This window comes from Sapajus apella, unplaced genomic scaffold (assembly GCF_009761245.1).
Source record: "Sapajus apella isolate SASKATOON/1434 unplaced genomic scaffold, GSC_monkey_1.0 scaffold2, whole genome shotgun sequence".
Classification (NCBI taxonomy): Eukaryota; Metazoa; Chordata; class Mammalia; order Primates; family Cebidae; genus Sapajus; species Sapajus apella.
The window spans coordinates 74,108,281-74,135,989 of record NW_022436942.1 but is presented as its reverse complement, the minus strand read 5'-3'; the positions used below and the strand labels follow the sequence as shown (position 1 = coordinate 74,135,989).

The window sequence follows — 27,709 nt, the reverse complement described above, 5'->3', positions numbered from 1 at the left end:
GCAATTCTCCTGCCTCAGCCTCCTGAGTAGCTGGGATTACAGGCACGTGCCACCATGCCCAGCTGATTTTTTGTATTTTCAGTAGAGACGGGGTTTCACCATGTTGACCAGGATGGTCTCGAACTCCTGACCTTGTGATCCACCCGCCTCTGCCTCCCAAAGTGCTGGGATTACAGGCGTGAGCCACCGCGCCTGGCGAAAAATAAGTTTAATGAATCATATCCCTGTTGTTTTTTAACACTACATCTTAATACTGAAACTTTCATACTGATTAAAAATATAATGCCTATAATAATGTAAAAACAGGCAGATAGTGTTACATCTTTAGAATGTGAAATACTGTTGCTTTAAAAAAAATAGACTCATGTCTGTCTCTGAAGAGTAAGTGCTGTGTTTCATATGCCAAAGTATATATGCACCAAATTCTTTGTATCTACTACATTGTATTTGGCAAAATGAAATTAATATCTGTAAAGTATTTAGAACTGTGCTAAGCACATAAGCATTATGAAAGTGGTTTTTAAATAAGATTCCAAACTGAATTCCAAAATATTCCAAAACAGGACATTCACGATCTATAAATGTATGAGTAAGCATGGAATAGTAAATTTACATGTTGCTCCAAAGAAATGAGGAAATGCTAATGTGATGTAATGACATCAGTTAAGTCACTTGGATACATTCATTTCTAAACAGCGCCTGGTCAAGGGGATATGTAATACTATTAAATCGTAACTAACACAGAAAACTTGTGTAAGCAGTTTTAAAGCCCAGCCATTCCCTTGTATAGAACCTTCAGTATAAGTTATAAAACGTAAGAAGCACTGCCAGATCTTTTTAAGAGAATACAGGCACTCTTTTAATTTTTCTTAATGACTTCACTAGGGTTGCTCATTCAGCAGTAATTCATACCTCCTTAAGAAGAGTATACACTAGAGGATTTTGTGGGGCTTAGTAAGTCTTCACTTTATCTACTCTAGTAAGGAATAATAATATGGGCTCTCCTGCTGGTGAACAGGTAGTTTACTCTTTGCAGGTTTATTATATTCTCTGCCATAAGCACCCATTTAGCGTCATGGAGATTAATAGCAGAATCTCTTTGTCCTATTTACTTTTAAAAAAGTGATCAGCATACTCACTGCTTCAGTGGCCCTTACTATTGGTGATCTCCAAATGTCTTTAACAGTATAACAGATGGCCCATAAAATTTTAATGTTATATTATGGGGAAACATTATGAGTAGGGATTACTTAGGAGATTTTAGTGGACATATGTCTCAGTCAGCCACAGTAGGCAGGAATCCGCTAATTCTTTGTCCATTCGCAATCAGATAGTGTTCAGCAGTTGCCTCTTGTGCGGGAGGAATTGGCTTGAGTGAAGAAACGTTTTTCTTTGAGAGCCTAATCCAAGTTTTGGAGAGACACATAGCAATTTAAGGATACATTATGATTACCTGAAAGGACCAGCTTACAATGTTGGTTTGATTGCATGTGATAACCCTAAAAGAAAAAGGAAAATGCTTAAAGAATCTCCTTTGCAACGGTAGGTACTAAATGAAGGAATGGCTTCTGTTATAAATAATGATCTTGTCTATGCTATCAGATGTGTAGGCTTGGGCAGCACAAGCCCATCTGCAAAGTGCTGCGTGACGGGATCATGCGTGTGGGAAAAACTGTGGCACAGAAGCTGACAGATGAGCTTGTGAGTGAGTGGTTTAACCAGCCTTGGAGCGGCGAGGAGAATGACAATCATTCCAGACTCAAACTTTATGCGCAAGTTTGCCGCCATCACCTAGGTAAATGGGAATGTATTTGACAAAGTAGAATAGGAGAGGTAAAATAGCAAATCCCTCCCATCCCTTCTTTTATAGATGCAACATTATATTTCTTTTATCTCAAGTAATGCTGTATTTTGTGTTCTGGGTAGTTTAATACTAAGTTCTATATGGACGTATATTTTTTAAAAAACTATTTGAAGATGCCTAATCATGTCTAATTTACTCTGCATTTTGAAAACTTAGCAGCATGACTTGGTATTAGCTGCTTAGTTTTAACCCATATTCTGAAGAGAATCTTAGAAGCTTATAAACCTGGGAGCATAATGTACTGAGATGACTGTGGAATGTATAGCTTCTCATTTTTCAGGGCAGGCATATGGAATCAGTCTGAAAGGAGACTATCACAAGTGATTGATTTCCTCTTTTCAAACAAGCCTCTTCTGTAGAATATATAAGTTGCTCCATGTGCATCTTCATGTTTGCAGAATACATAAGTATGAGTATGGAGACAGCATTTTGGGCATTGTAATCAGAGTATTGCAGCCTGAAAGCATTATTTTTTATAAGTGACCATTCTAGATTTCTGGTTCAGTCTGACGCTGCAGAATATCACTAAAATCACCTCTTTGCATGTATTGTTTCAGCACCTTATTTAGCCACTCTGCAGCTTGATAGCAGCCTGTTGATACCACCTAAATACCAGACCCCACCAGCAGCAGCACAGGGACAAGCTACGCCTGGGAATGCTGGTCCCTTAGCTCCAAATTCAGGATCAGCAGCTCCCCCAGCTGGCAGTGCGTTTAATCCCACCTCGAATAGTAGTTCTACAAATCCTGCAGCAAGTAGTTCTGCATCTGGTTCCTCTGTGCCACCGGCCTCATCGTCTGCCTCTGCTCCTGGTATTAGCCAGATAAGCACTACCTCTTCTTCAGGATTCAGTGGTAGTGTTGGAGGGCAGAACCCCAGCACTGGGGGCATTTCTACCGATAGAACTCAAGGGAACATAGGCTGTGGCGGAGACACTGACCCTGGGCAGAGCTCCTCTCAGCCCTCACAGGATGGACAAGAGAGGTACGTTACTCACAAATCGAGATGAATGGCTTCAGCTCAGACCCTTTCCCTCTTCTTCTGCACCTTTTTGTCCCTTGACCTCATGATTCTCAATCCTATCAAGTACTCTGCTTCTCTTCTTCTCAGAAGAAAGGGGCAATGGTCGATCTAAAGCTGCAGTGTTAAAAATTTGAGACTTCTTATAAATTATTAACCTGCTGTCAACTTAATAACATCTTTGTACAACATAACCACAGAAAAGAAAGGGGAATTTAAAAAGAGATCTCCCGTTTTAGAGGAGTACACTGCCATTTTCCATCTACCCTTGGTGATATCTGGCATGGTTTGCCTGTATTTTGGTAAGGTGGTACATGTTATTCTTGGGTTTAATCTGTAAACATTCTTTAGGGAGCCTGTGTACTCTAGAATTGAGCACTTTGTTTTTTTTTTTTTGTATTGGTGTAATTTATATTTATTTTGTGCATCTCACAAGTGACACTCTCTCCAGTGTTACAGAAAGGGAGAGAATAGGAATTCCCACGGAGCCCGACTCTGCAGACAGCCATGCCCACCCTCCAGCTGTGGTCATTTACATGGTGGACCCGTTCACGTACTCTTCAGAGGAGGACTCCACTTCTGGGAACTTTTGGCTGTTGAGCTTGATGCGCTGCTACACAGAAATGCTGGATAATTTACCTGAGCATATGAGAAATTCTTTCATTCTCCAGGTTACTGTTTGCAAGTTTATTATTTACTTTTGGTGTTGTTACTTTTGTTGTTACGAAAATAAATACAGGGTCATGATTTAAAAAAAAAAAAAAAGGAAGTACAGGTTGATTATCCCCTAACTGAAATACTAGGAACCAGAGTATTTTGGATTTCTGATTTTGGAATATTTGCATATATGTAATGAGATACCTCAGCAGTGGGCCCAAGTCTAAACACAGAATTTATTTATGTTTTATATACACCTATACATTTAATCTGAAGGTAATTTTATACAATATTTTATAATTTTGTGCTTGATACAAAGCTTTGATTAAATTTTGACTGCAACATGTCATATGATGTCTGGTATGGAATTTTCCACTTGTGGCGTTTTATTGGCATTCAAAAAGTTTTGGATTTTGGAGCATTTTGGATTTCAGATTTTTGGATTAGGGATGTTCAATCTGTACATGAAAGTATAAAAGAAAAAATAGTCATAATTCCGTCTTCTACATTTAACCACCATTACCATTTTGGTGTATTTCTAGCTTGTTTCTCTATTTTTGTTTACGCAGTTGAGATCATACTTTTAATATAACTTTTAGGTGTTTTCTACCTAATGTTATTCATGAATACATTTTCATGTTATTTAAATCCTTACAAGCAGCATTTTTAATGACTGCACATTTTCCATTACCATTCTTATATATTTAGCTATTTAATTTGTCTCTCTACTTCTTCACTATTATAAATAAAGCCATGGTACATGTTTATGTATAATCTTATTTTTCACCTTTCAGGTCGTTTTTTGACATTGATTCTTAGATGTAGATACTGATAAATGTTGCCAAATTCCATTCCAAAAGAGGTTACACTTATTTAATTTCCTTTCAGTGATGAATGAGTATGCTTATTTTCACTGCACCTTTGACAACTTTATAGTGTAATTATTTTTTTAAAAATTCTATGTAGATGAAAAATAATGCTTTGGATGTTTGGGTTTCATTTTAATGTAACTTTTACTGAAGCTGTCTTGTAAAATTAAGAGATGGAAATTAAAGTTATCAGACTACATTGTTGATAGTTTTCCAGTGTTTTGAAGTTTGTATCCTAAATGATTAGGTAATAATTCCAAAAAATGCCATGCATATTGTGTAATTGTAAAAAGGAGAAATATAATAAAATGCAGGCTTTAAAATTTTGGGACCGTGGTAATACCTATAATAAATTGAGATCTTACCTCTAAAATGGGAACATTGTAATTTCTAAGCAGCAGCATAACTTGACCAGCATAGTCGTACATCTTCCGAAATTGCTGGTGATGCAGAATTTTATGTCAGTGGAAGGAATTAGGATTTAATTATATTATGTTTGGCATTTATATATTTTAACGCTAAGGTTCCCTCTCCCCATTCAGGTAAGGAATTCATGCCGTTTCCTTTTTCAGCTTTCTTGTAGCATGTTAGATCTCAGTTTCTAGCTTTTTTTTTTCTTTTTCTTTGTATTTGTGTCGTTAGATTGTGCCTTGCCAGTACATGCTGCAGACAATGAAGGATGAGCAAGTTTTCTACATTCAATACTTGAAGTCCATGGCATTTTCAGTGTACTGCCAGTGCAGGCGACCACTGCCTACACAGATCCACATTAAATCTCTCACGGGATTTGGGCCTGCAGCCAGCATTGAGATGACCCTCAAGAACCCTGAGGTGGGTATTGGCAGGATAGAAACTTATAAAATTTATACTAAAATGCAAGCCAGTAGAGTATTTTGTCTAATCCAGAGATTGGTTACTTATTTAGTTGGTTTTCTACCTTGATATAAGAGTTGCTAGGCTTGAGTGTGGTGACTCACACTTGTAATCGTAGCACTTTGGGAGGCTGAGGTGGCAGGATGGCTTAAGCCTAGGAGTTTGAGACCATCCTAGGAAACATACCCGGACCCTGTCTCTACCAAAAATTTTTTAAAAGTTAGCCAGGTGTGCTGTGTGCCTGTAGTCCTGGCTGTTTGGGAGGCTGAGGTGGGCGGATCACTTGAGCCCAGGAGTTTGAGGCAGCGATGATCACACAGCCACTTCAGCCTGGAGAGCAAGACCCTGTCTCAAGGGGGAAAAAAAGAGCTGCCAGGTTTCTTTAACCCTCAGGTTAAAATAGGGGAGATACATCTCTGAACCTTTAATAATTTTTGAGAAAAGAGACAAGCAAACTCTGTTTTTTAAATTTAGAACTTGAGACAATAATACATATATCACTTTGAGTTTTTAATGTTTGAATTTTCTAAATTTATTTTCTCTAAGCTAATCTGTGTCTTACATCAGAAATCCTTTGCCTTTTCCAGCTCTGGTCTGCATCCTGAGACGGCAGTTGTATTTGTGTTTACTCTGCAGGGGTCTCTGATGCACATACTTGTAGCACGTTGGTTTCTCCTTTCCTTGCCTCAGTGCTTCTGTATATAAATTAATGCATTTTTGCTGCATCTCTTTAAACCTACTTTCTACAGATATGTGGATCTCAAAGGGAACCAAAGCTAAACATGTTTTAAACAAAAGTTTTGTTTTTCTAATTGCCTTATCTTGAAGATAGGTATACAGGGCAATGTTTAGAATCTTCAAAGCCTTCAAAAATCAGTTCCCACAGTTTTATTGCATGAAAAATATCCCATTAGTAAAAGCCAGCAAACACCTATTTCCCATAAGAGAGCTTCTTAAAACACCAATTGGTGTTTTTAGTTGGTAATGTTGTTCTGAACAACTCCATGAAATACTTGCACTTTTATAAGTAAAATGCTTGGAAGTAAAAAATGATGCAAGTAGTTAATACTGTGTTTGTTGTAGCTTGGTTCAGGTCAGCTTAGTCCCAAGAGAGAACAGCTGCTCAGTCGATGACCTACATTCACTCCAGTATTATATAAAATTTCTATTTTAGGCAGTTTTAGTTTAGTTTATTCTTTGAGTTTGAATTTTTCACTTCTATGAGCAGTTCATCTGTTTTCTCTATTAAATTTTTCTAGAATTTAAAAAATAAATGTCTCTACTTGTTTCTTATTTCCAGAAATTATGAATTATTGTTTTTCTAAAGGTTATTATACTTAGACAGAACACCATCAGGAGCTCGTAAGGTAAAATGAGGCTTAGATTAAAATAAATGGCAAAAAGACTTCGAGTAATATGCTTTTTCTCCATTTTGCTTGGAACAGGAAGAGAGAAACAAATTATTTTACTTTATTAAAAACAAAAGAACCAAATGTGATAAATATTTGCTGAAGTTTCTACATTTTAATCTGCATTAAGGTAATAGTTGGTCAGTGCCGCCTCTGCCTCAGTCTACAGCTGGAACATTGTGTTTTCATTCAATAAATATAGTTGAGCATCTGCTGTGTGCCAGGTGCTGTATTAGGTGCTGAAGATACAGGGGTGAACAAAACAGGCCCCTGCTTCATGCAGTTCTCATTCTCTGGGTGGCACAGTTTTATGCAAGTTATCACATGTGAAAGAATGTACTTTATAGTATTTATTTTGCAAGTTTTCAGATAAAACCAGTATCTTGTTTTTCATGGAATATCTTGCACAGTTTGGGAATCATATTTAGTGTTTTCAGAAGCTTACATTACATCTAAGATATTTCACATTTTGCCTTTTGTTTTGTAAAAAACAAAAGGCAAACTTAGCTGGACTTTTTTTTTTTTTAATAACAGCTTTATTGAGATATAATTCACATATTATGAAATTCTTTTTAAAAATTGTACAGTTAAGCCCAGGTGTGGTGGCTCATGCCTGTAATCCCAGCACTTTGGAAGACAGAGGTGGGCGGGTCACTTGAGGTCAGGAGTTCGAGACCAGCCTGGCCAATGTGGTAAAATCCCATCTCCACCAAAAATATAAAAATTAGCAGGGCATGGTGGCACACGCCTATAATCCCAGCTACTCAGGAGGCTGAGACAGGAGAATCACTTGAACCCAGGACGTGGAGGTTGCATTGAGGCAAGATCGTGCCACTGCACTCCAGCCTCGGCAACAGAGGGAGACTCTGTTTCCCCCCTCAAAAAAAAAGAAAAAGAAAATAAAATGTGCGGTTCGGTGGTTTTTAGTATTTCCACAGAGTTGTATAGTCATTAATACTATCTAATTTTAGAACATTTTCATCAACCCTGAACTACAGTTTCTGTTAGCACACACTGCTGATTTCCCACTCCAGTCCCTTGCAACCACTGATCTACTTGTCTCTATGGAGTTGCCTGTTCTGGACATTTCATATAGATGGAATCATACAATATGTGTTTTTCATTTTTCTTTTTTGACAAGGTCTTATTATATCGCTCAGGCTGGTCTTGAATTCCTGGCCTCAAGCAGTCCTCCCCCCCAGTTTTTTTTTTCTTTTTCTTTTAGAGATAAGGTCTCGCTCTGTCACCCAGGGTTGTGTGCAGTGGCATGATCATGGCTTTCTTGCAGCTTCAACGTCCCTGGGCTCAAGTGAGCCTCCTGCCTCAGCCACTGGAGTAGCTGGGACTACAGGCATTTGCGACTGTGTCTGGCTAAATTTTTTTGGTAGAGATGGGTTTCTTCCATGTTGCCCAGGCTGGTCTTGAGCTCCTTGGCTCAAGCAGTTTGTCTGCCTTGGCCACCCAGAGTGCTGGGATTCCAGGCATGAACCACCTTGCCTGGCCATATGTGATCTTTTATGTCTGGCTTCTTCCATTTAGCATAATGATTTTGAGGTTCATCCATGTCATAACATGTATCAGTACTTCATTCTTTTTTATGGCTAAATAATATTTCATCATATGGATATACCACATTTTGTTTATTCATTACTTGAGGAACATTTAGGTTGTTTCCACTTTTTGGCACTTGTGAATAATGCTGCTATGAATATTTGTGCACAAGGCTTTTTGTGGACATAGTTCTTTCTCTTGATAAATGCCTAAGAGTATAATTTCTGGTCATGTGGCGAGCAGCAAGTTGTTAAGTGTTAGATTAGCTTTGCAACTTTGAGCAAGTCATTGAATATTTCTCAGCCCGAGTTTTGAATCCCTATGATGAATGAATGAATTGGGTTGTATTATTTTCAAAATCGCTTTTAGCTTTAAAACTGTTGTCATTCTGTTACTCCCATCGCTAATGCTGTGTAGTCATTAGGGTCAGCACCTATGGCTTTGGGCTGAGTCCAGCCTGCAGCGTGTACTTGCATGGCCAGCTAGGTAAGAATGATTATTACTATTTTTTTTTTTTTTTCTTTTTTTTAGACAGGGTCTCGCTCTGTTGTCCAGGCTGGAGTGCAGTGGCATGAACATGGGTCACTGCAGCCTCGACCTTCCAGGCTCAGGTAGTGAGCCTCCCAACTAGCTGGGACTATAGGCAGGCACCGTCATGCTTGGATAATTTTACATTTTTCTTTGTAGAGAGAGAGTCTCACTCTGTTGGCCAGGCTGTCTCGAACTCCTGGGCTTCAGTGATCCTCCCACTTCAGACTCTCAAAGCGTTGGGATCACAGACATGAGCCAACACGCTTGGCCAGTGAGTACGTTTTTACAAAAAGGAGAATGCGTGACACCATCACAGTCTAAACGTTATTCTCTGTTTTTCTTTTAATAGACGTTAACTGACCCCTATTGTAGTTTATTAAATAGTAAGATGTATATGATAGCTGTAAAAAATACGATAATTAAAAATTTTCACAGTTAATCTAAAATATTTATAGTAGGTAACAGCTAACGATTTGATTTCTAAAATTACATGCGCAAACCCACATATTAAACTATATATGCACTGAAAAGTAATCGTTAAGTGAACTGCTTAATGAATTTTCAGTAATTAAAAATACATCATTTAACAAGTGTAAGAAGCAAATGTATAGCTAGCGTCCAGAGCCCCTCATGTGACCTTTCCAATCCCTCTAAAGGTAGCCACTGTTCTGACTTCTAACAGTGTAGTTTTGCCTATTTTTGACTTTGATATAAATTTGAATCATCTAGTTTATATTATTTCACATCTAGCTTCTTTTATTCATTGTTGAGATTCATCTGTTTTGTTGCATATAGTTTTTTCATTCTCATTGCCGTTTAATACTCTGATTCTGTTAACTATATCACAATTTATTATCTCTTTTACTGTTGATAAGTATTTAGATTATTTTCTGTTTGGAGCTATTGTGATTAATACTGTTGTGAATATTCTTATACCTGCTTTTTGGTAATCATACATGTGCATTTTATTGGGCCAAAGGGTTTATGTGTTTGTTCAGCTTCAGCAGCAGTGTATAAAATTCCTATTGCTCCATATTCTCACCAATATTTTTTTCTTTTTTCTTGTTGACATTCTGGTGGTTGCATAGCATTGTCTCATTGTGGTTTCAATTTCCCACTTGCCTAACAACTGATGAAGTTGGGCCAGTGCGCTTTCTGAAATAGTAATTTCTCTTAATAAGGAAATACTGGCTTGATTGAGTTTCCCAGTTTACATGATTTAAACAATCATTTTGTTATGTATCATCAATACTATTTCTATATCTAGCGCTGGGCAGAAAGAGAGAGAGAAACAATTTATTACCATTACTCCCTGTGGGCCTCCTCACTGTCGTTCTGGGTTTTGTTGTAATCATGTTAAGTTGTATGGCTTTGTACTGATAATGATTTTGGTTTTGATTTCAGCGGCCCAGCCCAATCCAGCTTTACTCCCCTCCCTTTATATTGGCCCCAATCAAAGACAAGCAGACAGAGCTGGGAGAGACGTTTGGTGAGGCGAGCCAGAAATACAATGTGCTCTTCGTGGGCTATTGTCTGTCTCACGACCAGCGCTGGCTTTTGGCTTCCTGCACCGACCTCCATGGGGAATTATTAGAGACCTGCGTTGTAAATATTGCTTTACCAAACAGGTGAGAAGGCTTGGTGTTTATGGTGCATGTAAATTGATACTATACCATTCCTCAAATATGAATATTTCCAGTTTTCTGTATAGATGAAGTAGGTACAGCGTGGATAGGTTCTTTGGCATTTCTAGTCTTTGTCTTATAAGTGATAACTGATTTATCTAGAGACCCCTTCCCCTTCCCCATTTCTTTCTTTCTTAAGGTCACGGAGGAGTAAAGTATCTGCGCGTAAAATTGGACTACAGAAGTTATGGGAATGGTGCATAGGGATTGTCCAAATGACGTCTCTACCCTGGAGAGTTGTAATTGGGCGACTTGGGCGTCTTGGCCATGGGGAGCTTAAAGGTAAGACATTTTTGAAGAAGTGTTTGCAGGAAACAGAGGAAAAGGGCTGAGCTGATGTCATTAACTAAGCTAAGGGAGAACATGTTTAAATTTGTAGTAAGAATTAAGCAGATTCTTAATTCAGTAAGAATTAAGCAATTTCTGATTTTTTTATATGTATAGGATGAATCAGCAGTTTTTAAACTTCTCTTTGAAAACAAAATCATTTATCCAAATAAAATCTTAAATCTTGAACCCCAGTATATAAAACAGAAAAGTAGGAGTTCATTAATATAAAAATGATAGTAAATTGAAATTGCTAACATTTATGTATATATTGAGTCAGTGAAAACAAGAAGTCAGTTTTAAGACCAAAATTTTGTGTCAGAGTTTATAGGTGGCAGTTGAAGTCATATAAGAACAACCTTCAGTTTGTATGTTTAGTGGTTGAGGATGAGTTTTGCGTTTCTTTAGTTTTTTTTGGTGGCACAGTAGCAAAGAAGTACTGTTTCTTAGGGGACAAGTAGTTGCCAGTAGAAGCAGTCTTCATTCACATTGCCACTGTTTGATACTCTTTAGCCTGGAAGCTTAAAAGGGCAGATTTTTGAAGTTCAGTCCCCAACTACCAGTGCTTATATTCTTCATCATAAATGTAACTGTCGGTTAGGAAGCACTGAAAGTAACACAGCTGACCACCAGCAGCTGCCTTGCCTGGCACTGAGCCCAGCTCATTTACTGTCTGAGTGTAGCTACTTGTACAGTTTTATGTGAGTAGTATGAATAAGCCTAGATTATTTTTAAAGCCTTATTAATTAATGACACATTTATAAGAAGTCCAATATATGCATTCAGATGGGAGAAGTTTTTTTTTTTTTCTAAGGTCTGTACGAAAGAAATGCTTATATCACAAATTAGCGTGGTGGCTTCCTGCGTGCAAATACACTAGAGCAGAGCCAGCAGAGTTTCTTTGTAAAAGGCCAGATAGTAAATATTTTCAGCTTTGCAGGCCAGATGGTTGCTGTTGCGACTACTCAGCTCTGCCATTGTAACGTCAAAGCGGCTTTAGACAATACCTAAATGAGTGTGGATGTCTGTGTTTTAATAAAACTTTATTTACAAAAACAGATGGGAGGCAGGATTTGGCCTGTGGATCACAGTTTGCTGACCCCTGCATTAGACCATGTACATTATTTCTTTACAGGAAATTGATGTCAGGTATTTGGAAAACCCCTAAAAGAAAACCACTGGTACAGATATAACTTGCACTGCAGGAGATGGCCAAGTGTAACTCACTTCCTATAGTGAGGTTAAATCTGGTATCAGATTTTCAGATTTTAACAGCAGTTTATACAAATATTACATCATATGTATTAAGTAAATGTTTTATTTGGCATTTGTAGTTTTTTTTTAGCAATAAGTTGTACTGTAGACAAATAGACCCCTTTCATTTTTTAAGGAGTATCATAATGAATCTTGTATCTAGAGCCTGGAGGTCTAATACATTAGGGGATTCGTCATTTCATTTCTGTCAGAATTTCTGTCTTCCTCGCCAGTCTGCTTTTTTAGTCAATCTTATTTCTTAAAGGCTTTGAGCTATTCTTAACCCTTGGGAAAAGTCAGACTATAATAGGAAAGAAGAAGGAGGATAAAAATATAGAGTAGTAGTCTAGTCACTTGGTATTTTGGAAAATTATTAAGGCCATCTCCTTTCCTTATATGATTTTTATAAGAGGCACATTCTTCTTCCTTATCTCTTAGTGGAAAGGAATATGTGACTGGAAGAGCCCATCAAAAGATTGAAAGAAAATGTATGTTCAGGAATAAAAACACGGGAAGAACCTAGTGTACAGGAAATCTGTTTACTAATCTACAGCTCCTTCCTTTGGGGATCCAAGGTCTGTGCCACGCAGCATCTCCATGGGACAGTGTGCGACAGGAGCCTTAGGTTTCAGAGTCAGCTTTGTGAATAATTTGTATCTTATCTCCAGAGTGTTTATGATGAAATAACACGCTGTCTTTTCTTTCTTACTTGGTTTGAAATAATGGAGCTCACATCTGTGATTTCCTGTCGCTGTAAAACACACGTTCTTTAGTTCCTGGCCACTTTTATTTCATCCATTTCAGTGTGAGGTTCGTTAGGAATATGGAAACATTTGTCCATTCACTTGCTCTCTAAGGGGAGAAATAGCAGCTTATTTGGGGAAGAGAAAATATGTGGAGGTAGAGCAGCCTGCATTGGTGTAGCATTTCATGAGCAAGACGGGATCTGAGAGCGGGGTGCTGCGCAGGAATGGCGCATACTTCATGTATGTGAGGGAGGTCAGAAGAGGGGACCAAGTGCTTTTCACTTCCCAGAGTAACATAATCCTCAGTTGTGCTCCAATTAGGTATAATGCTTTTGTTTGGAGGCAATAAACAAGCATTAGAAAATGAATGCCAAGTTTTTAATGTGCGTTATTAGTATGCATCATTCGGAGCACTCCACTCACTCATTGTGAGCTAAGAACTATTTCTCTTCATTTCTGCTGCTGCTCGCCTTTCATGGAAACAACTAACCTACAACAATAAACAAAACTGAGGTTTACCTCCACCCACCAGTGCTCTCCTCCACAGAAACGTACTGATGGGGCCGTGAAAGAATCAGACCTTGAGAAGGAGCAGAAAGGATAGGACAGCTAACGCTGCCATCATGATGGGAAAGCACTCTTAAGTGTCTAAATCTGGTCTAGGTAGATTAGACTGGATTAGTGCTGGACTCTCAAAGGTCATTTCAGACATGACTTCAGTCTACAGAATAGCAGGCCTTTGTTCCTTTGTTAATAAAGCGTAATAGAAGTCAAGTAACATTCTCTTTATAGCAAGAAGGGGAACTATGGCTATGTAAAGCCGTAATTCCCTTTAGGGCCCAACCTTGGAAATTCAATTACCAGGCAGAACTGCTAAAAAGCTCAAATCTCCCATCAGCATGAATTTCTAAAGACTGTATATGACTGCAATATTTGATTTCAGATTGGAGTATCCTCCTTGGAGAATGTTCACTACAGACAATCAGCAAACAGCTCAAGGATGTGTGCCGGATGTGTGGAATCTCTGCCGCAGACTCTCCTTCTATCCTTAGTGCCTGCCTGGTTGCCATGGAGCCCCAGGGGTCCTTTGTAGTGATGCCAGGTACATTTCTTCTTGTCAGTTTCATTAATTACATAACACATCCATTCAGTCCGCTCAAATTTAAGTCCACAGACGAGTGTAGACTCTATCTTCATTATATCTCTGTAGGAGAAGGTTTTGTTTGGGACTTAAAGATGGAAAACATTTGGTCCCTTCCAGGAGGAATGGTTTGTGATTATATCATGTTTGTTGACCATAACTTGGGAGAGAGACCAAGTTCTGAATATAACTGAGAGCTCAGAGGGTCATGGATAATGACTATTACCTGACCCTAGTTTGTTAGTATGTGAGAAGATCGGCCTCCAAAGAACTGCTAAAGTAGACACCAGCAAGATGCATATTTGACTGTCCTTTTGAAGACATGCATTTGGCAGAATCTCACAGCAGTCTTGAAGGGATATTTATATTTAGAGTGTCTCTGATATGGTTGAAGATGAAGGGTCAGACAAACAAGGATAAAGCATTCAGTGCAGTACCTGGTACACAGTAAGCTTTCAATAGATTTAGGTGTCATTTGTGGATGTCCAAAACATGTGGCCACAGAATTTCTTCAGAATCTGACTGGTTCTTGAAAACCAGCAACTAAGCTATTTTATACTTTCATAACCTACCTTTACCATCCATATATTTCTTGGATCAAATGGGAGACTATGTTCACTTATCCCTTGTAAAAGTCAATTGTATTGTGTTGTGAGAATGGGGTTACTTGTCATTAATCCAGTGAGAGACAGATGTCCTCATTAGACCAGAGGTTACCTCTGTTGCCTCTGCCACTTGGGCAGTTACACAACTTCTATGCGCTTTTGTCCTCGTCTATAAATGGGGATCATAGTTCCTGCCTTCAGATGCTGTGATGATCAAATGAGATGACTTGAACGAAGAGTTTAGCACAAATGCTGGCATGTAGTAAGCATTCAGTAAGTGTTTTAACATATATTGGTTTTATGGTACTGTTTCTATAGGATTGTTACCATTTAGAACAGTACTTTATATTGTGAACAACCAGAGGAGGAAAGAAAGTAGGGGGTTTATTTTTAGAAATACTTCTTCCGTAAGTAATTAAAACCTCTGGTAGACTTGATCCAATTTTATCTTAACCTTTTCAGTGTGAAATGAAACTCAGGTTATCATAGCTATGTGCTCTGAGTCCGTTTGTTGGAAGATATTTAAACAATTGGGCTCAACTTGGAATGTGTATTTATCATGGCATTTTCATCAGACTCACACCGCTCCAGATCAGGCCCTCTGAAAAAATCTTTTCTGGGGTTGTTCATTGCTACACAAAGGGAATTGACAGCATTCTTGTATTTTTTTCTTTAAAGATGCTGTCACAATGGGCTCTGTTTTTGGCCGAAGTACTGCATTGAACATGCAGTCATCTCAGCTCAACACCCCGCAAGATGCTTCTTGTACACACATCTTGGTGTTCCCAACATCTTCAACCATCCAGGTGGCTCCAGCCAACTACCCCAATGAAGATGGGTTTAGCCCCAACAATGGTGAGTACAAGACCTGTATGCATAGTGCTCACCTTCGTGCAGGACAGAGCCAGAGTATGGAATCACTGGGCTGCTGTATGGTTTTTGTGTGTGTGTATGTGTGTTATAATAAACAATCAGGAACTATGAAGAAGGGATAGAAGGTTTGAGAATCTTTTTGGTCTTTAAGCTTTAATTTGTTTGCACAGTTATCAAGATCAAATAAATACTTTGCTCTCTTGGGTAATTAACTTTCTTCTGTTTTTCATTAAAGGCAAAAAAATAATATGTGCTTGGCAGTGTTCTGTACTTGGGTGCCACTTGTTCAATAAATATTTGATGATCTGATTTGAAATGTATGAAGTACTAAGCAATACGAAGAGAGCACTTTCCTTTAGCTAGATTCATTGGGAATCTAATTTGCTGTAGAGAAACTCTTTGATTATTCTTAATGGAAATTTTTGGTTTGAATATCTGTTAAGGCATTTGTTTAAAAAAATGATTATTTATAAACTATAAAACGCTCAATATTATGCATCCATTTGCATTGTTTTTGAAGAAATTGTAACAGCTACCAATGTTTACTTAAGGTAAATGGAATACAGAAAAGGATACCAAATTTTATATCTGGTATGATTACAATGGAATAGTGAATATATGAGAAAGTAAAAGAATTATAGAAAAAAATGGTCATGGTGATTGGATTTTACATGATGGTTTTCACTTTTTATACTTTTCTTTACAAATTTTCTGCTGTGAGTGTACCTTACTTTTATAATGTCGGGGAGGATTTCTTAATGAAAACATTGTGCCGGGTGCAGTGGCTCACACCTGTAATCCTAGCACTTTGGGAGGCCAAGGCAGGCGGATCACTTGAGGTCAGGAGTTCGAGACCAGCCTGGCCAACATGGTGAAACGCTGTCTCTGTGAAAAATACAAAAATTAGCTGGAAATTGCTTGTACCTGGGAGGCAGAGGTTGCAGTGAGCCGAGATTGTGCCATTGTACTCCATCCTGGGCAACAGAGCAAGACTTAGTCTCAAAAAAAGAAAAGAAAAGAAAACATTGTGCTTTGATCTGCTTTTGGAATAAGTCTCCATTTTCCGGGCAAGTTCACACCTGTTAACATGCATTCATTCAGCCGCTGGTATTTTAGATGCTAATTGGATACATAGATGGAGTCTACTGTGTTTTTGCATGGTGTCAACTTTAACGATTAAATTGCTGCTTTAGCTTTTTTTTTTTTTTTAACCATGTTTTTATGTGCCTTTGGAGGCTACATAGAGTGTAGGTTTTTATATCACATTCTTTATTGCATTCTGTTAATACTTTATGTAAGGAGATCACTGGAGAGAGTACAAAAGAATAATTTGTAATAGCTTGCACCCAGTAGGTCTTCATTGAATCTTACTAAGTTACTAGCAATGTGTGTGAATAATAGCCGTATGCTAACAAAACATGACATAGGTTAAGTGGGATTATTATGATATTAATGGACTATCTTTTTAATTTCTGTGCTTTTTTCTCCCCCTTCCCTCTAGATGATATGTTTGTTGACCTTCCATTCCCAGATGATATGGACAATGATATTGGCATATTAATGACTGGGAACCTCCATTCCTCTCCCAACTCCTCCCCAGTCCCCTCCCCAGGCTCTCCTTCTGGAATTGGTGTGGGCTCTCACTTCCAGCATAGTCGGGTAAGGATGATTTGGAGTACTTTGTTTAAAGCAACTACAGCCTTCAGGAAGATAATCCTCTTGACAGCCGATCGTCCTGTTCCTGTGTGCACATTTCTTAATGGTCTGGGTCCTTGGTACAAGAGAAATAAGTGTGGGAAACTGACTATAGTTCCATATTGAATAGAAGGCAGGAATTTGAAAGAAATCTGTTATTATTTCTGATGAATAAGTTTTATCAGACGAATAGTCCTATTACAGATGCAAGGGTTCTTATGCATTGTTTTCTTAGCAAAAATTAGTTCTAGTTGCTTGCTACTTCCCAGGGTTTTTTTGTTTTTATTTTTTGCCAAAATAGTGGCTTTTAAGAGATTAGTACAGCAGTAGTACTTATTCAATATGCAGAGTAACTGTGCTGATTGAAGAACACATTGTTGGTGATGGCTTCTTCTGAAAGCCATACTTTTTGCGTGTCCTGGCTTAGTCACTTTGCAGCCCTCTTCTTTCTAGCTGACCTGCAGGAATGGCAAGAGCCGTCAGGAGATTGATTTTACAGATGTGTCCAGGTTAATGCCAGAGTATTAAGGAAAAAACCAGAGCGTACAACTGGTTTCATCTTTAAATGTCTCAGGGATATTGGAGGGGGATGAACAGAAGATTTCAGAGTTAGAGGGATCTGCCATAGCTTGTGGTAACTTTGCTTCACAGTGAGATGATTCCTGCTGCATCACTGTATTATATTGTTTATTTAAAATGCTATGAGATTGAGAGGTTAAGACTTAGAAAAATAGCTACGCCTGGTATCTTAGCCTGAACAGGTATAAGCAACCCTGCTCACACTCATTTATTTAGACACAAAGATGGACGTAAAGTGTCTAAGTTTCCATTGGTGGCACTTTTATTTCCAGCACTGACTTTATTAGACAATGGAGAGAAAGAAGGTTTAAAGCTTAGGTTAGTCACAGAGCAGGTGAAACCAGAGGAGGGGCAACAAGGACTGTTCCCATATTATACCTGCCCTTGTCACCCTCCTCTGGAAGGAAGGGATTTTTTTTTTTTTTTTTTGAGACGGAGTTTCACTCTTGTTACCCAGGCTGAAGTGCAATGGCGTGATCTCGGCTCACCACAACCTCCGCCTCCGGGGTTCAGGCAATTCTCCTGCCTCAGCCTCCTGAGTAGCTGGGATTACAGGCACGCGCCACCATGGCCAGCTAATGTTTTTGTATTTTTAGTAGAGACGGGGTTTCACCATGTTGACCAGGATGGTCTCGATCTCTTGACCTCGTGATCCACCCGCCTCGGCCTCCCAAGGAAGGAAGCGATTTTAAATGTCTTTGTTTCCTTTGCAGTTACTTACCAGTTAATGACAGTTTGTTCATGGGAAATGGTGATGGGAATGAAAAACACAAATTTTACATTGTCTATTCTTAAAAAGTTAGTCTTTAACTCAATGTCATGATTTAAACAGTGCTGTTCTGAAGCTAGTCAGGTGGCCTTTTTCAATCCTGAGCACCTGCACCCAGGTGACCTCCAAGAGGCTTTCAGCATTTCCTTTTTCTGAACCCTTAAACATTCTTTGATACCCAGTTAAGACATTACAGCAGGGAAAAGAACGCATTCAAAGTGGAAGTAGATTTTTATTTTTTAACTGACTCAGAATTGATACAGCTTGATGCAGTAGCTGCAGATTATTTTTTCCTCTAAACAGAAGGGTTTCTTTGTTTTGTTTTGAGACATAGTCTCACTCTGTTCCCCAAGCTAGAGTGCGATCTCGGCTCACTGAAATCTCCACCTCCTGGGTTCAAGTGATTCTCCTGCCTCACAGCCTCTGAGTAGCTTGGGATTATAGGCGTGCGCCACCATGCCCAGCTAATTTTTGTATTTTCAATAGAGACGGGGTTTCACCATGTTGGCCAGGCAGGTCTTGAACTCCTGACCTCAAGTGATCTTCCTGCCTTGGCCTCCCAAAGTGCTGGAATTACAGGTGTGAGCCACTGCACCCAGCTTAAACAGAGACTTTTATAAACAAATGGATTACTTATTGCTTGCATGAAAGGTGCATTTTCAATTGTTGAAGCTAGCCAAAAGAATTAAAGATAAGGAAAATGTCAGTTGCAGCAAAACGTAGTGAGCTTCTTCGAGGAGTCTCTTATGAAGGGGAATGCTGCAAATGAAAACATCACTTCTCCATGAGCAGATCTGGCACTTCTCGCAGCTCAGGAACATTTGTGCTGTGCACATACTGGTGTCATGTCCTGGTCAGGCAGGTGCGCTCATGTGTCTTTAGTTGCTGGTGAAAGAGCACGTGAGTGTGGTAGAGCCTTCAGCTGTCAGAGATTGTAATTTTTCCATTTTAGTTGTTACATAATAATGCCATGGAATAGCTCTTACATCCTGTAGAAAAGCAACTCAAGCAAATAAACCTGTACTTACTTGACCGAGGCTGTCAGTTTTGCTAGTATCTTGTCTATGTGTGCAGCAAAGATGATGCCGGCCCTATTTACCTTTCTCAGTCACCTGTTGTTTTTGGTGAGATGCTGCCACAAAGGGGATCATTCACTGCAGTGTGCAGAGTGAACTCATGAAAGTTCATCTTTCAAGCTTTAAGATAAATGCTGATCATGGTTTTGGGATTTTTATTTTTCAGAGCCAGGGTGAGCGTCTTCTTTCTAGAGAAGCACCAGAGGAGCTAAAGCAGCAGCCCCTGGCCCTTGGGTATTTTGTATCAACTGCCAAAGCTGAGAATCTTCCCCAGTGGTTTTGGTCATCGTGTCCCCAGGCTCAAAACCAGTGCCCTCTCTTCTTAAAGGTTGGTTTGGTGTCATATTGGAAATTTGCAAGGAATGTGTGATTTATGCTTAAATTTAATTTTGGATAGAAATTTCACTCTTAGGCACCATAAACTTAACTCTGTTCCTTTTTTCTTTTGTATATACTTAGACTCTGAGGAAATTTTAATTACAGTTGTAAGTAGAGAGTAGAATTTAGGAGGACACTAAACCATGCCACAAAGAAATGAGTCACATTAGCCCGTGGAGGAGACTGGGGGGCCCAGAGGGTAAATCTAGGATGGACGCATGGGGTTTGATGTCGTGGTGTTTATCCACGTCTGTATTGCATCACTATCAGTAAAGGTAAGCCTGTGTTGAAGGTGTAGTAACTAGCTGTCCTCTTTCTCCCTTGCCATGGACTGTTCACGTTCTTCATTAGAGAAGGGTAAGGGTCAGGTATAAACATCGCACATCTACACTTGCTCCTTCCTATATATTTCTTGGAACCTTTTAATCCCAAGTTTAAGTGTTAAAAACAAAAGATCCCCTACATGCAGTTTGTGGTAAACAGCAACAACAATACCTAGAATGAAGTCCATTTCTTGCCCACAGATTGAAAAAAATATAAAGATTTGGCAGCATACTGTGTTGGCACAGATACGGGGAGAGGGCCCTGGTATTGGTGGGATTGCTGAATGATGCAGCCCTACACATTTTCCTTTTAGGGCAGCAATCCCATCTCTAAGGAATAGTCCAAAAGTTCTTTGCCAAAACAGAAAGTGACGTATGTGAAAGACTAGAGAGAACCTAAATGCCCACCAGTAAGGGCCTGATTGAATCAACTGTGGTGCGTCCGGACAGTGAAATAGTAATCATCTGTAACAAAATGGGGAATATTTCTATATAATCACTCTGTGGAGTAGAGGTTGCCATGGAGTAATAATCTACAAGATACACATATTCACACACATATACACATACACACATAGCTGCTTCTCTTTTCAAAAAGAAATGATGGGAATTAAACCAAAAACTTAGAGTGAAGCAATGTTCTTTTCCTAATGACTTTAACATACTATTATAAAACCACAGAAGGTATCTAAAAATGCATCTATTTTTTTATTTTGAATTAGAATTATCAGTATGGGCACAGATTTATTTCTTCTCTGTAAAAAAGTATACACATTTTGTTAGCTCTGTCTGCTGAAAAAGCTTAGCAGCAATAAATACCTCTGTTGCCACAATTGTGGTTCCTACATACCGTTGTCACTTAAAGGAACTATGGTTCTTTGAAGAGATGACTAATTCCAGGTATGAAGCAGGAAGTAATCACAACGAACCTGGGGCATCTTGTCATACCTAAAAGCAAGAAAGTTACCAAAGATGATTATGGTCACATCAGGGCCTCAGGAGCCATCTTAAAGGGCAGTCCTATTGGCCAGGGATGGAATGGGACAATGTGATCATTAGAAAGAGTGATGACAGCAACAGACTGAAACAAATCCTTGGAAAACAAACAAAAATCAGTCATCATTTGTAACTGCTGGAGCGTCAACTCAACCTGAAAATAAAAAAAATAAAGAGAATCATTTATGTATTGCCTCTCCTTTACGTATATTACTATGTAGTCATTTAATAAAGTAAACTATACCAAAATCATTAGGGGAAAAGTTGATGAGGAACTTTATGATGGGTGTAGTGTGCCGGTACCGCCTGAACCCAGTGTTGAATCCTGTTACTTCAAGTGGGACAGTAGACAGTACATGCCTTTAATCATTTGTCACGTATAGATCACGATTTTAGTAAACCAAATATAAAAAGACATTTTTTGAGATAACAAGGGAGCTTTATCTTCCTCATTATCCTACAGATAGGTGATAATATTAAGGAATCATTGTTAATTTATATTGTGTATGATAATTACTCTTAAGTTTAAAGGTCCTTATGTGAGATATCTACTGACTTTTTTATAAGCAAAATGATACAATGTTTGATTTTTGTTTGTTTGTTTTGTTTTTTTTGAGACAGAGGCTTGCTCTCTTGTCCAGGCTAGAGTGCAGTGGTGCAGTCACAGGCCACTGCATCCTCATCCCAGGCTCAAGCAATCTTCTGGCTTCAGGCTTCTGAGTAGCTGGGACTACAGGCATGCACCACCATGCCCAGCTAATTTTTTTTTAATGTTTTGTTGAGATGCTAATATTTGGGTTTTGTTTAAAATAATTTTGCTAATGTTTTAATGTTCATTGAGATGCTAATATTTGGGTTTTGTTTAAAATCAGAAAATGAAAATAAAAAAGTGGTGAATATTGATAATTATTGCATCTTGGTGATACCAATTCATGGGACCTTATTATATATTATTTTTGTGTGTACTAGACTATTTCCATTGAAGAAACAAAATATAGTTGACAAAATATAGACTCAAAAAGTTTGCTTTTTTTCCCCCAACGCTAGAATAAGAAGTTGGGATTACTTTGGGGGTTACTGAGCAGCTCAAAGTTTTAGACTCGTAGAAACCCTGACTTCCGGCAGACAGGGCCCCCTCGCTTCTGCACCGTGATTGTCTAGACCAGAGAGGTAACTCTCTTTGTTTTTTCACCAGGCTTCGCTGCATCACCACATTTCAGTAGCACAGACAGATGAACTTCTGCCTGCCAGGAATTCTCAACGGGTTCCACACCCTCTTGACTCCAAAACTACGTCTGATGTTTTAAGGTAGATACCAACCTAGGCAACATAGCAGTGCAATTTGAAACAATATTCCTTTACTCTTATCTTTCCAAGGTGTTTTAATTTAAGTGTGGTATTCACAGAAAAGATGCTGGCGTTTGTGCAGTGAAACAGTGTCTGATTAGTCAGTGAGACTGCAGCCCCCATAGATGCACGGTACAGGCCGTGGATCACATTTGATTCCGTTAGGCGGTGATAGGCAAGTACAGTTGCCTTCTTTGCTTCCTGTTCAGAGAAGGCACTTCGTGGTGGTGAAAAGAGGTCAGATTTAGGGATAATTAGAAGGCAGTGTCTGGAACTTTTAAAGCATTTCATAATTGAAAATGTTTTTTATCCTTCCTGAGGTAGAGTATGTGATTAAAAAAAAAATGGACTAGAACATAAATTACACAGTTGGGAAATGCATCCCAGAAGTGTTTATTAATTCTCTTGAAGTTTGGCAAGCCACAGACATTCTTCATATAACTTGAGAAAATATGCAAGCCTTTTCTTATGTTTTCTAACTCTTAAATGATTAGGAAATTATAGGAAACTATACATTATAGATTAATGTATAATTATGGATAAAAATCAAGAACCTGATCAACATGAATTTGGCTTCCAGGCCCCCTAGAGCAGGGACCCCCAACCCTCAGTCTATGCCTTGTTAGGAACCAGGCCGCACAGTGTGAGGTAAGCAGAGGTGAGTTAGCATTACAGCCTGTGCTGCGCCTCCGTTCAATCAGCAGCGGCATTAGATTCTCATAGGGGCACGAACCCTGTCGTGCACTGCACATTCGAGGGATCTAGGTTGTGCACTCCTTGTGAGACTCTAATGCCTGATGACCTAAGGTGAACAGTTTCATTCTGAAACCATCCCCCACCACATGGAAAAATTGTCTTCCACAAAACTGGTCTCTGGTGCCAAAAAGGGTTGGATGGAGACTCCTGCCCTGGAGGAACACTGTCCAATAGAAATACAATGTGAACCTCAGATCTAATTGAAGTTTTTTTTTTGTTTGTTTGTTTTTTGACAGAGTCTCGCTCTGTCGCCTGGCTCTAGGCTGGAGTACAGTGGTACAATCTCGGCTCACTGCAACCTCCGCCTCCCAGGTTCAAGCAATTCTTCTGCCTTAGCCTCCCGAGTAGCTGGGACTACAGGTGCATGCCACCATGCCCAGCTAATTTTTGTATTTTTTTTAGTAGAGACAGGGTTTCACCATGTTTGCCAGGTTGGTCTCAGTCTCTTGACCTCATGATCTGCCCTACTAGTAACATTAAAATAGTAAAAAGAAGCTGATTGAAGTTAATTTTAGTAATGTGTTTTACTTAACTCAATATATTCAAAATGTTATTTCAACATGTAACAATATAAAAATATCCATGAGATATTTTACATGCTTTTCTTGTTTTCTTTTATTTTTATTTCTTTGAGATAGAGTCTTGCTCTGTCACCAGGCTGGAGTGCAGTGGCAGGATCTCACTGCAACTTTAGCCTCTGGGTTCAAGCGATTCTCTTGCCTCAGCCTCTCGAGTAACTGGGACTATAGGCATGCACCACTGCGCCCGACTAATTTTTGTATTTTTCATACAGATGGATGGGGTATCACCATGTTGCTCACCTGGTCTTGGGCCTCTGACCTCAGGTGATCCACTCACCTCAACCTCCCAAAGTTGCGGGGATTACCGGCATGAGCCACTGCACCCAGCCCTCTTACATGCTTTGAAAAATACCAAGCGTTTGAGCCCCCGTTCCTGCTGTTACTTGCAGTCTGTGCAAGTTCTGACTGGCCTCATTGGCAGAGCTCAGTGGCCACATGTGGCTGGTGGCTACTGTACTAGGTAATCCAGGTCTAGAAGGAAGGAGGAACATGAGAGAAAGGACAAGGGAAGGAGCCTGGGGCAAGTTAGAGGATGCCTTTGAGACCTCCTTCCTGCTAAGACCTGGAATGTGCTAGAATCTGAGAACCAGTCTTCCCTCTTGAGGTTCATGCCCCGGTCTGTGTGTTCTCTTTGGCAGGTTTGTTTTGGAGCAGTACAATGCCCTGTCCTGGCTCACGTGCAATCCGGCCACCCAGGACCGTACTTCCTGCCTTCCCGTCCACTTTGTGGTGCTCACTCAGTTGTACAATGCCATCATGAATATACTTTAATTGGAAAAGCACTTGTTCTCTCTGGCTCAGTTCCTTCTCCCTGCAACCTCAGTCCAAGGAAACTGCTACACTGCAAATACCCCACATCCTTTTCTTCAGACCACTCTCCACAGTCCTGCACTGTGATTCCTTCTCAGCAGGCACATGCCAGTTCTGCAGTGTTCATTACCAGAGGGACTCCTTGACACTTCTCTCATGGACCTGGAAACTTCCATAAGTGGTGACTTTCAGCCAGTGCGATGGTGTGTGTAGCCCCCAACCACTGGTCCACAGGAAGTGGTGGTTGTTCGTGGCTTTTCAGCAGGAAACAGAAGAGACAGTGTCCTTTTGCACAAGAGTCTGTGTTTTCAGCCTCTGTATACAACTGAGGGCAGTCTAGCCCTTTGGATGAAATCCTATAGTTACTGGTATATGGCCTGTGGGTGACCTGAACTCCATAATCTGGGACTTTTAAAAAATAAGAACCAGCTCAAGTACATGGTTTCATACTGGGGCTTCTGTCTCCCTAGTGCTCCCATCCAGATTGGCATGAGTGCTCTGGTTGACTTCAAACCTGTGTGTCAATGCAGAAGGTCTGGAGACAGCTTCATTTTGATTATTTATTTTAATTTGTTTTGTTATATGGTTTTCGTGACTTTATTTTTTTAATTCACAAGGACCAGGTACAGTAGCTGAAACCCAATTCAGATCCACCATAGGATTCTTTGACTACATACCTCTGTCCTAGAAGCCGGAAAAGGAGTAAAATCACGTTGGGGAGATCATGCCTAAAAGTAATATATTCAGAACCACCCAGCAGTAGGTTTTGTTAACAACAAACTGGGTTTTAAAAGTTCTGCCATGTTAAGTGGCCAGCGTTTCATGAAGGATAACATTTTTATACAGAAGGCAGTGAAGCTCAGCTCAGAGCCATGGAGGCAAGTACCTTAATTAGTTTTATATAGTCACAACGGAAATATATTTTCTAGTGAATTCTTATCGAAAGCCAGGTCTCTCCTCTCATTAGATCAAAAGGGACTTATGTACATATAACAATCGAAAGTGTTTGCTCATGAAATCAGTTATAAATATGGTGAATTTTTTCTGGACCATAGGAATATTATTTCAAAGAAATATTACAACTTAACCATTAAATTAGTACTTGAAGTTGAGCCTTTGTGGTGGGACTTTTTAAAAAAAATGCCTTTTTAAAGCATTAATGGCTAATTGAAGTATTTTATGACTCCTCATTCCTGGCCCAGAGGGTTGTCTTTGAAACCCTGTTTCTAACCCTTGTGTTGTGTGTTTCTGTGTGAGGGCAGTGGGCGTGTACTGGCCTCCCGGGAGCCACTGTGACCAGGCCTTTGAGCTCTTGTCATCTGTGGAGAGAATCATGCAAATTTTAAAAGTTCTTCCAAGAGACTTCCATGTCCTGGTTATTAACAAAAAAGGAAAAATGTAATAATTGATATGATTTTGTAAAAGTATTTTTCTTGAAATAATCTAAAGTTTAAAACATTATATTAAAAAAAAAAAGTTGTGTGGTGGGAATGTGAAAGCAGAGAAATAACTTGTAAATGGATAATTTTGTTCTCTGTACCACCAATTGAAGGGGGGGTTGACTTTCGCAATGTATAGGATAAAAAAATCTGATATATCAAACCATTTGTATCTAATGTGTACAGTGTAAAATTGACTTTAAAAATATTGCAGTGCTATTTTTTCTTAATCAGAAAGGAAAATTCTCAAGGCCTTTTGAAGAGCATAAGATGATGAAGATTGTAAACTTGTATAAAATTATCTTGGTGAGAAGACAAATTGTAAAGTAGATATTTGTAATCTTTTACCACTTTGGGGTTGCTTTTTTCCCGGAATTCATCAGAACTTTGAATTTTTTTTTAAATGGGCTGTTTTTAATGCAGGGGCTTTTCTTCCCTAGAAACCCAATTCTAAGCAGAAAAAGAAAAAAAAACACAAAAAATAAAAAACCCCTACAAAAAACTTAAAAAAAAATGGCAGCAAAGGGTAGTTTTCATCTGGTGTCTTTTATTTAAGTTTTTTAAGTTAAGAAAAGCTGGTGACATATTTATACGTTTTTGTGCAAAAATAAATGAATGGCAATAGATTTTAAAAAATCTTATTATGTACTTCTGTGTGAAAAAGTCTGTATATTTCCCTTAAATATGCATTATTTTACTTGTGAGTTTTTTACTGAATTAATCTGAAATGTACAAGCCCTGGATTTGCTACAGAGTGAGAAGTTATTTTATTTTTTTTTATTTTTAATTTTGGAAATTCTGCAGAAATCAGAACTCTTACCATGGTTTGAACAAAAAAGGGGAAGTGGGGAGGGGAGAAGGGTGGGATCGTCCAGCATGCTTGTATGTATATTTCAGAACCTTTTTTAAATGTAAAAGCTGTACATTTCTGGGAAGTTCTGAATTTCTTTTGTTTCCTTTTTTCCTTCAAGCATTTTGCAGTGAGCTTCTTTTATATATAGCAAACAATTTGAAAGAATACAAAAATATGTGAAGTTCATTTAAAAAAATAACTACAGTATAGCGCTGGTACAGTACACTAAAAGACTTTGATAAAAAGAAACAATACTAAAAGGCCTCCATTTTAAATGTCATTCATATATACCTTGTGGATGAGAGCTATATACTTTTACACACTTTTTTAGAGGAATAAATTATTGAATTACTGAAACTTTGAGTGGCTTTTTTCCCTTCCCATCTTGCCTTTGCATAAAATTATCTACACCTGTTCAAGAGGTGTGTGCATATGGACTGAATAGCCCTAGACCAGCGGCCAGGCTCTACCTGCCAGTCAGTGAAACGGATGTAGAATTTTACTCCCCTGATCACCCCCAAAAGCTGTTTGGAAATGGTATTCTCATACTCCAGGTCACAAGTCCATTCCTCCATCAGTTTTTAGATGCTAACACACACAACACTGAATCAACTGTTGTGAGTCGATGAGATGTAATGGTGTCTCTCAGCTGTGAGATTGTGGTCAATCCTAGCACAAATGACAGATCTATATTTATATTCT

At 38.9% G+C, this 27,709-nt stretch overlaps 1 protein-coding gene across 3 annotated transcripts in view; it reads left to right on the top strand.

Moving 5' to 3' along the window:
- Positions 1–27,364, top strand: part of MED13L (mediator complex subunit 13L) — a 309,612-nt gene extending 282,248 nt beyond the window's left edge. The window contains exons 20-31 of one of the 3 annotated variants that reach the window (XM_032285834.1): positions 1,603–1,795; positions 2,422–2,848; positions 3,336–3,555; positions 5,053–5,241; positions 10,179–10,402; positions 10,599–10,741; positions 13,730–13,888; positions 15,211–15,387; positions 16,907–17,064; positions 19,691–19,852; positions 22,417–22,529; positions 24,544–27,364. In XM_032285834.1, coding sequence (XP_032141725.1) covers positions 1,603–1,795; positions 2,422–2,848; positions 3,336–3,555; positions 5,053–5,241; positions 10,179–10,402; positions 10,599–10,741; positions 13,730–13,888; positions 15,211–15,387; positions 16,907–17,064; positions 19,691–19,852; positions 22,417–22,529; positions 24,544–24,676 — 2,298 coding nt within the window. In that variant the 3' untranslated portion in view covers positions 24,677–27,364. The remainder of the gene's footprint in view (positions 1–1,602; positions 1,796–2,421; positions 2,849–3,335; positions 3,556–5,052; positions 5,242–10,178; positions 10,403–10,598; positions 10,742–13,729; positions 13,889–15,210; positions 15,388–16,906; positions 17,065–19,690; positions 19,853–22,416; positions 22,530–24,543) is intronic. The other 2 variants (XM_032285838.1, XM_032285836.1) reach the window with 2 other exon arrangements.
- Positions 27,365–27,709: the final 345 nt, after the last annotated feature.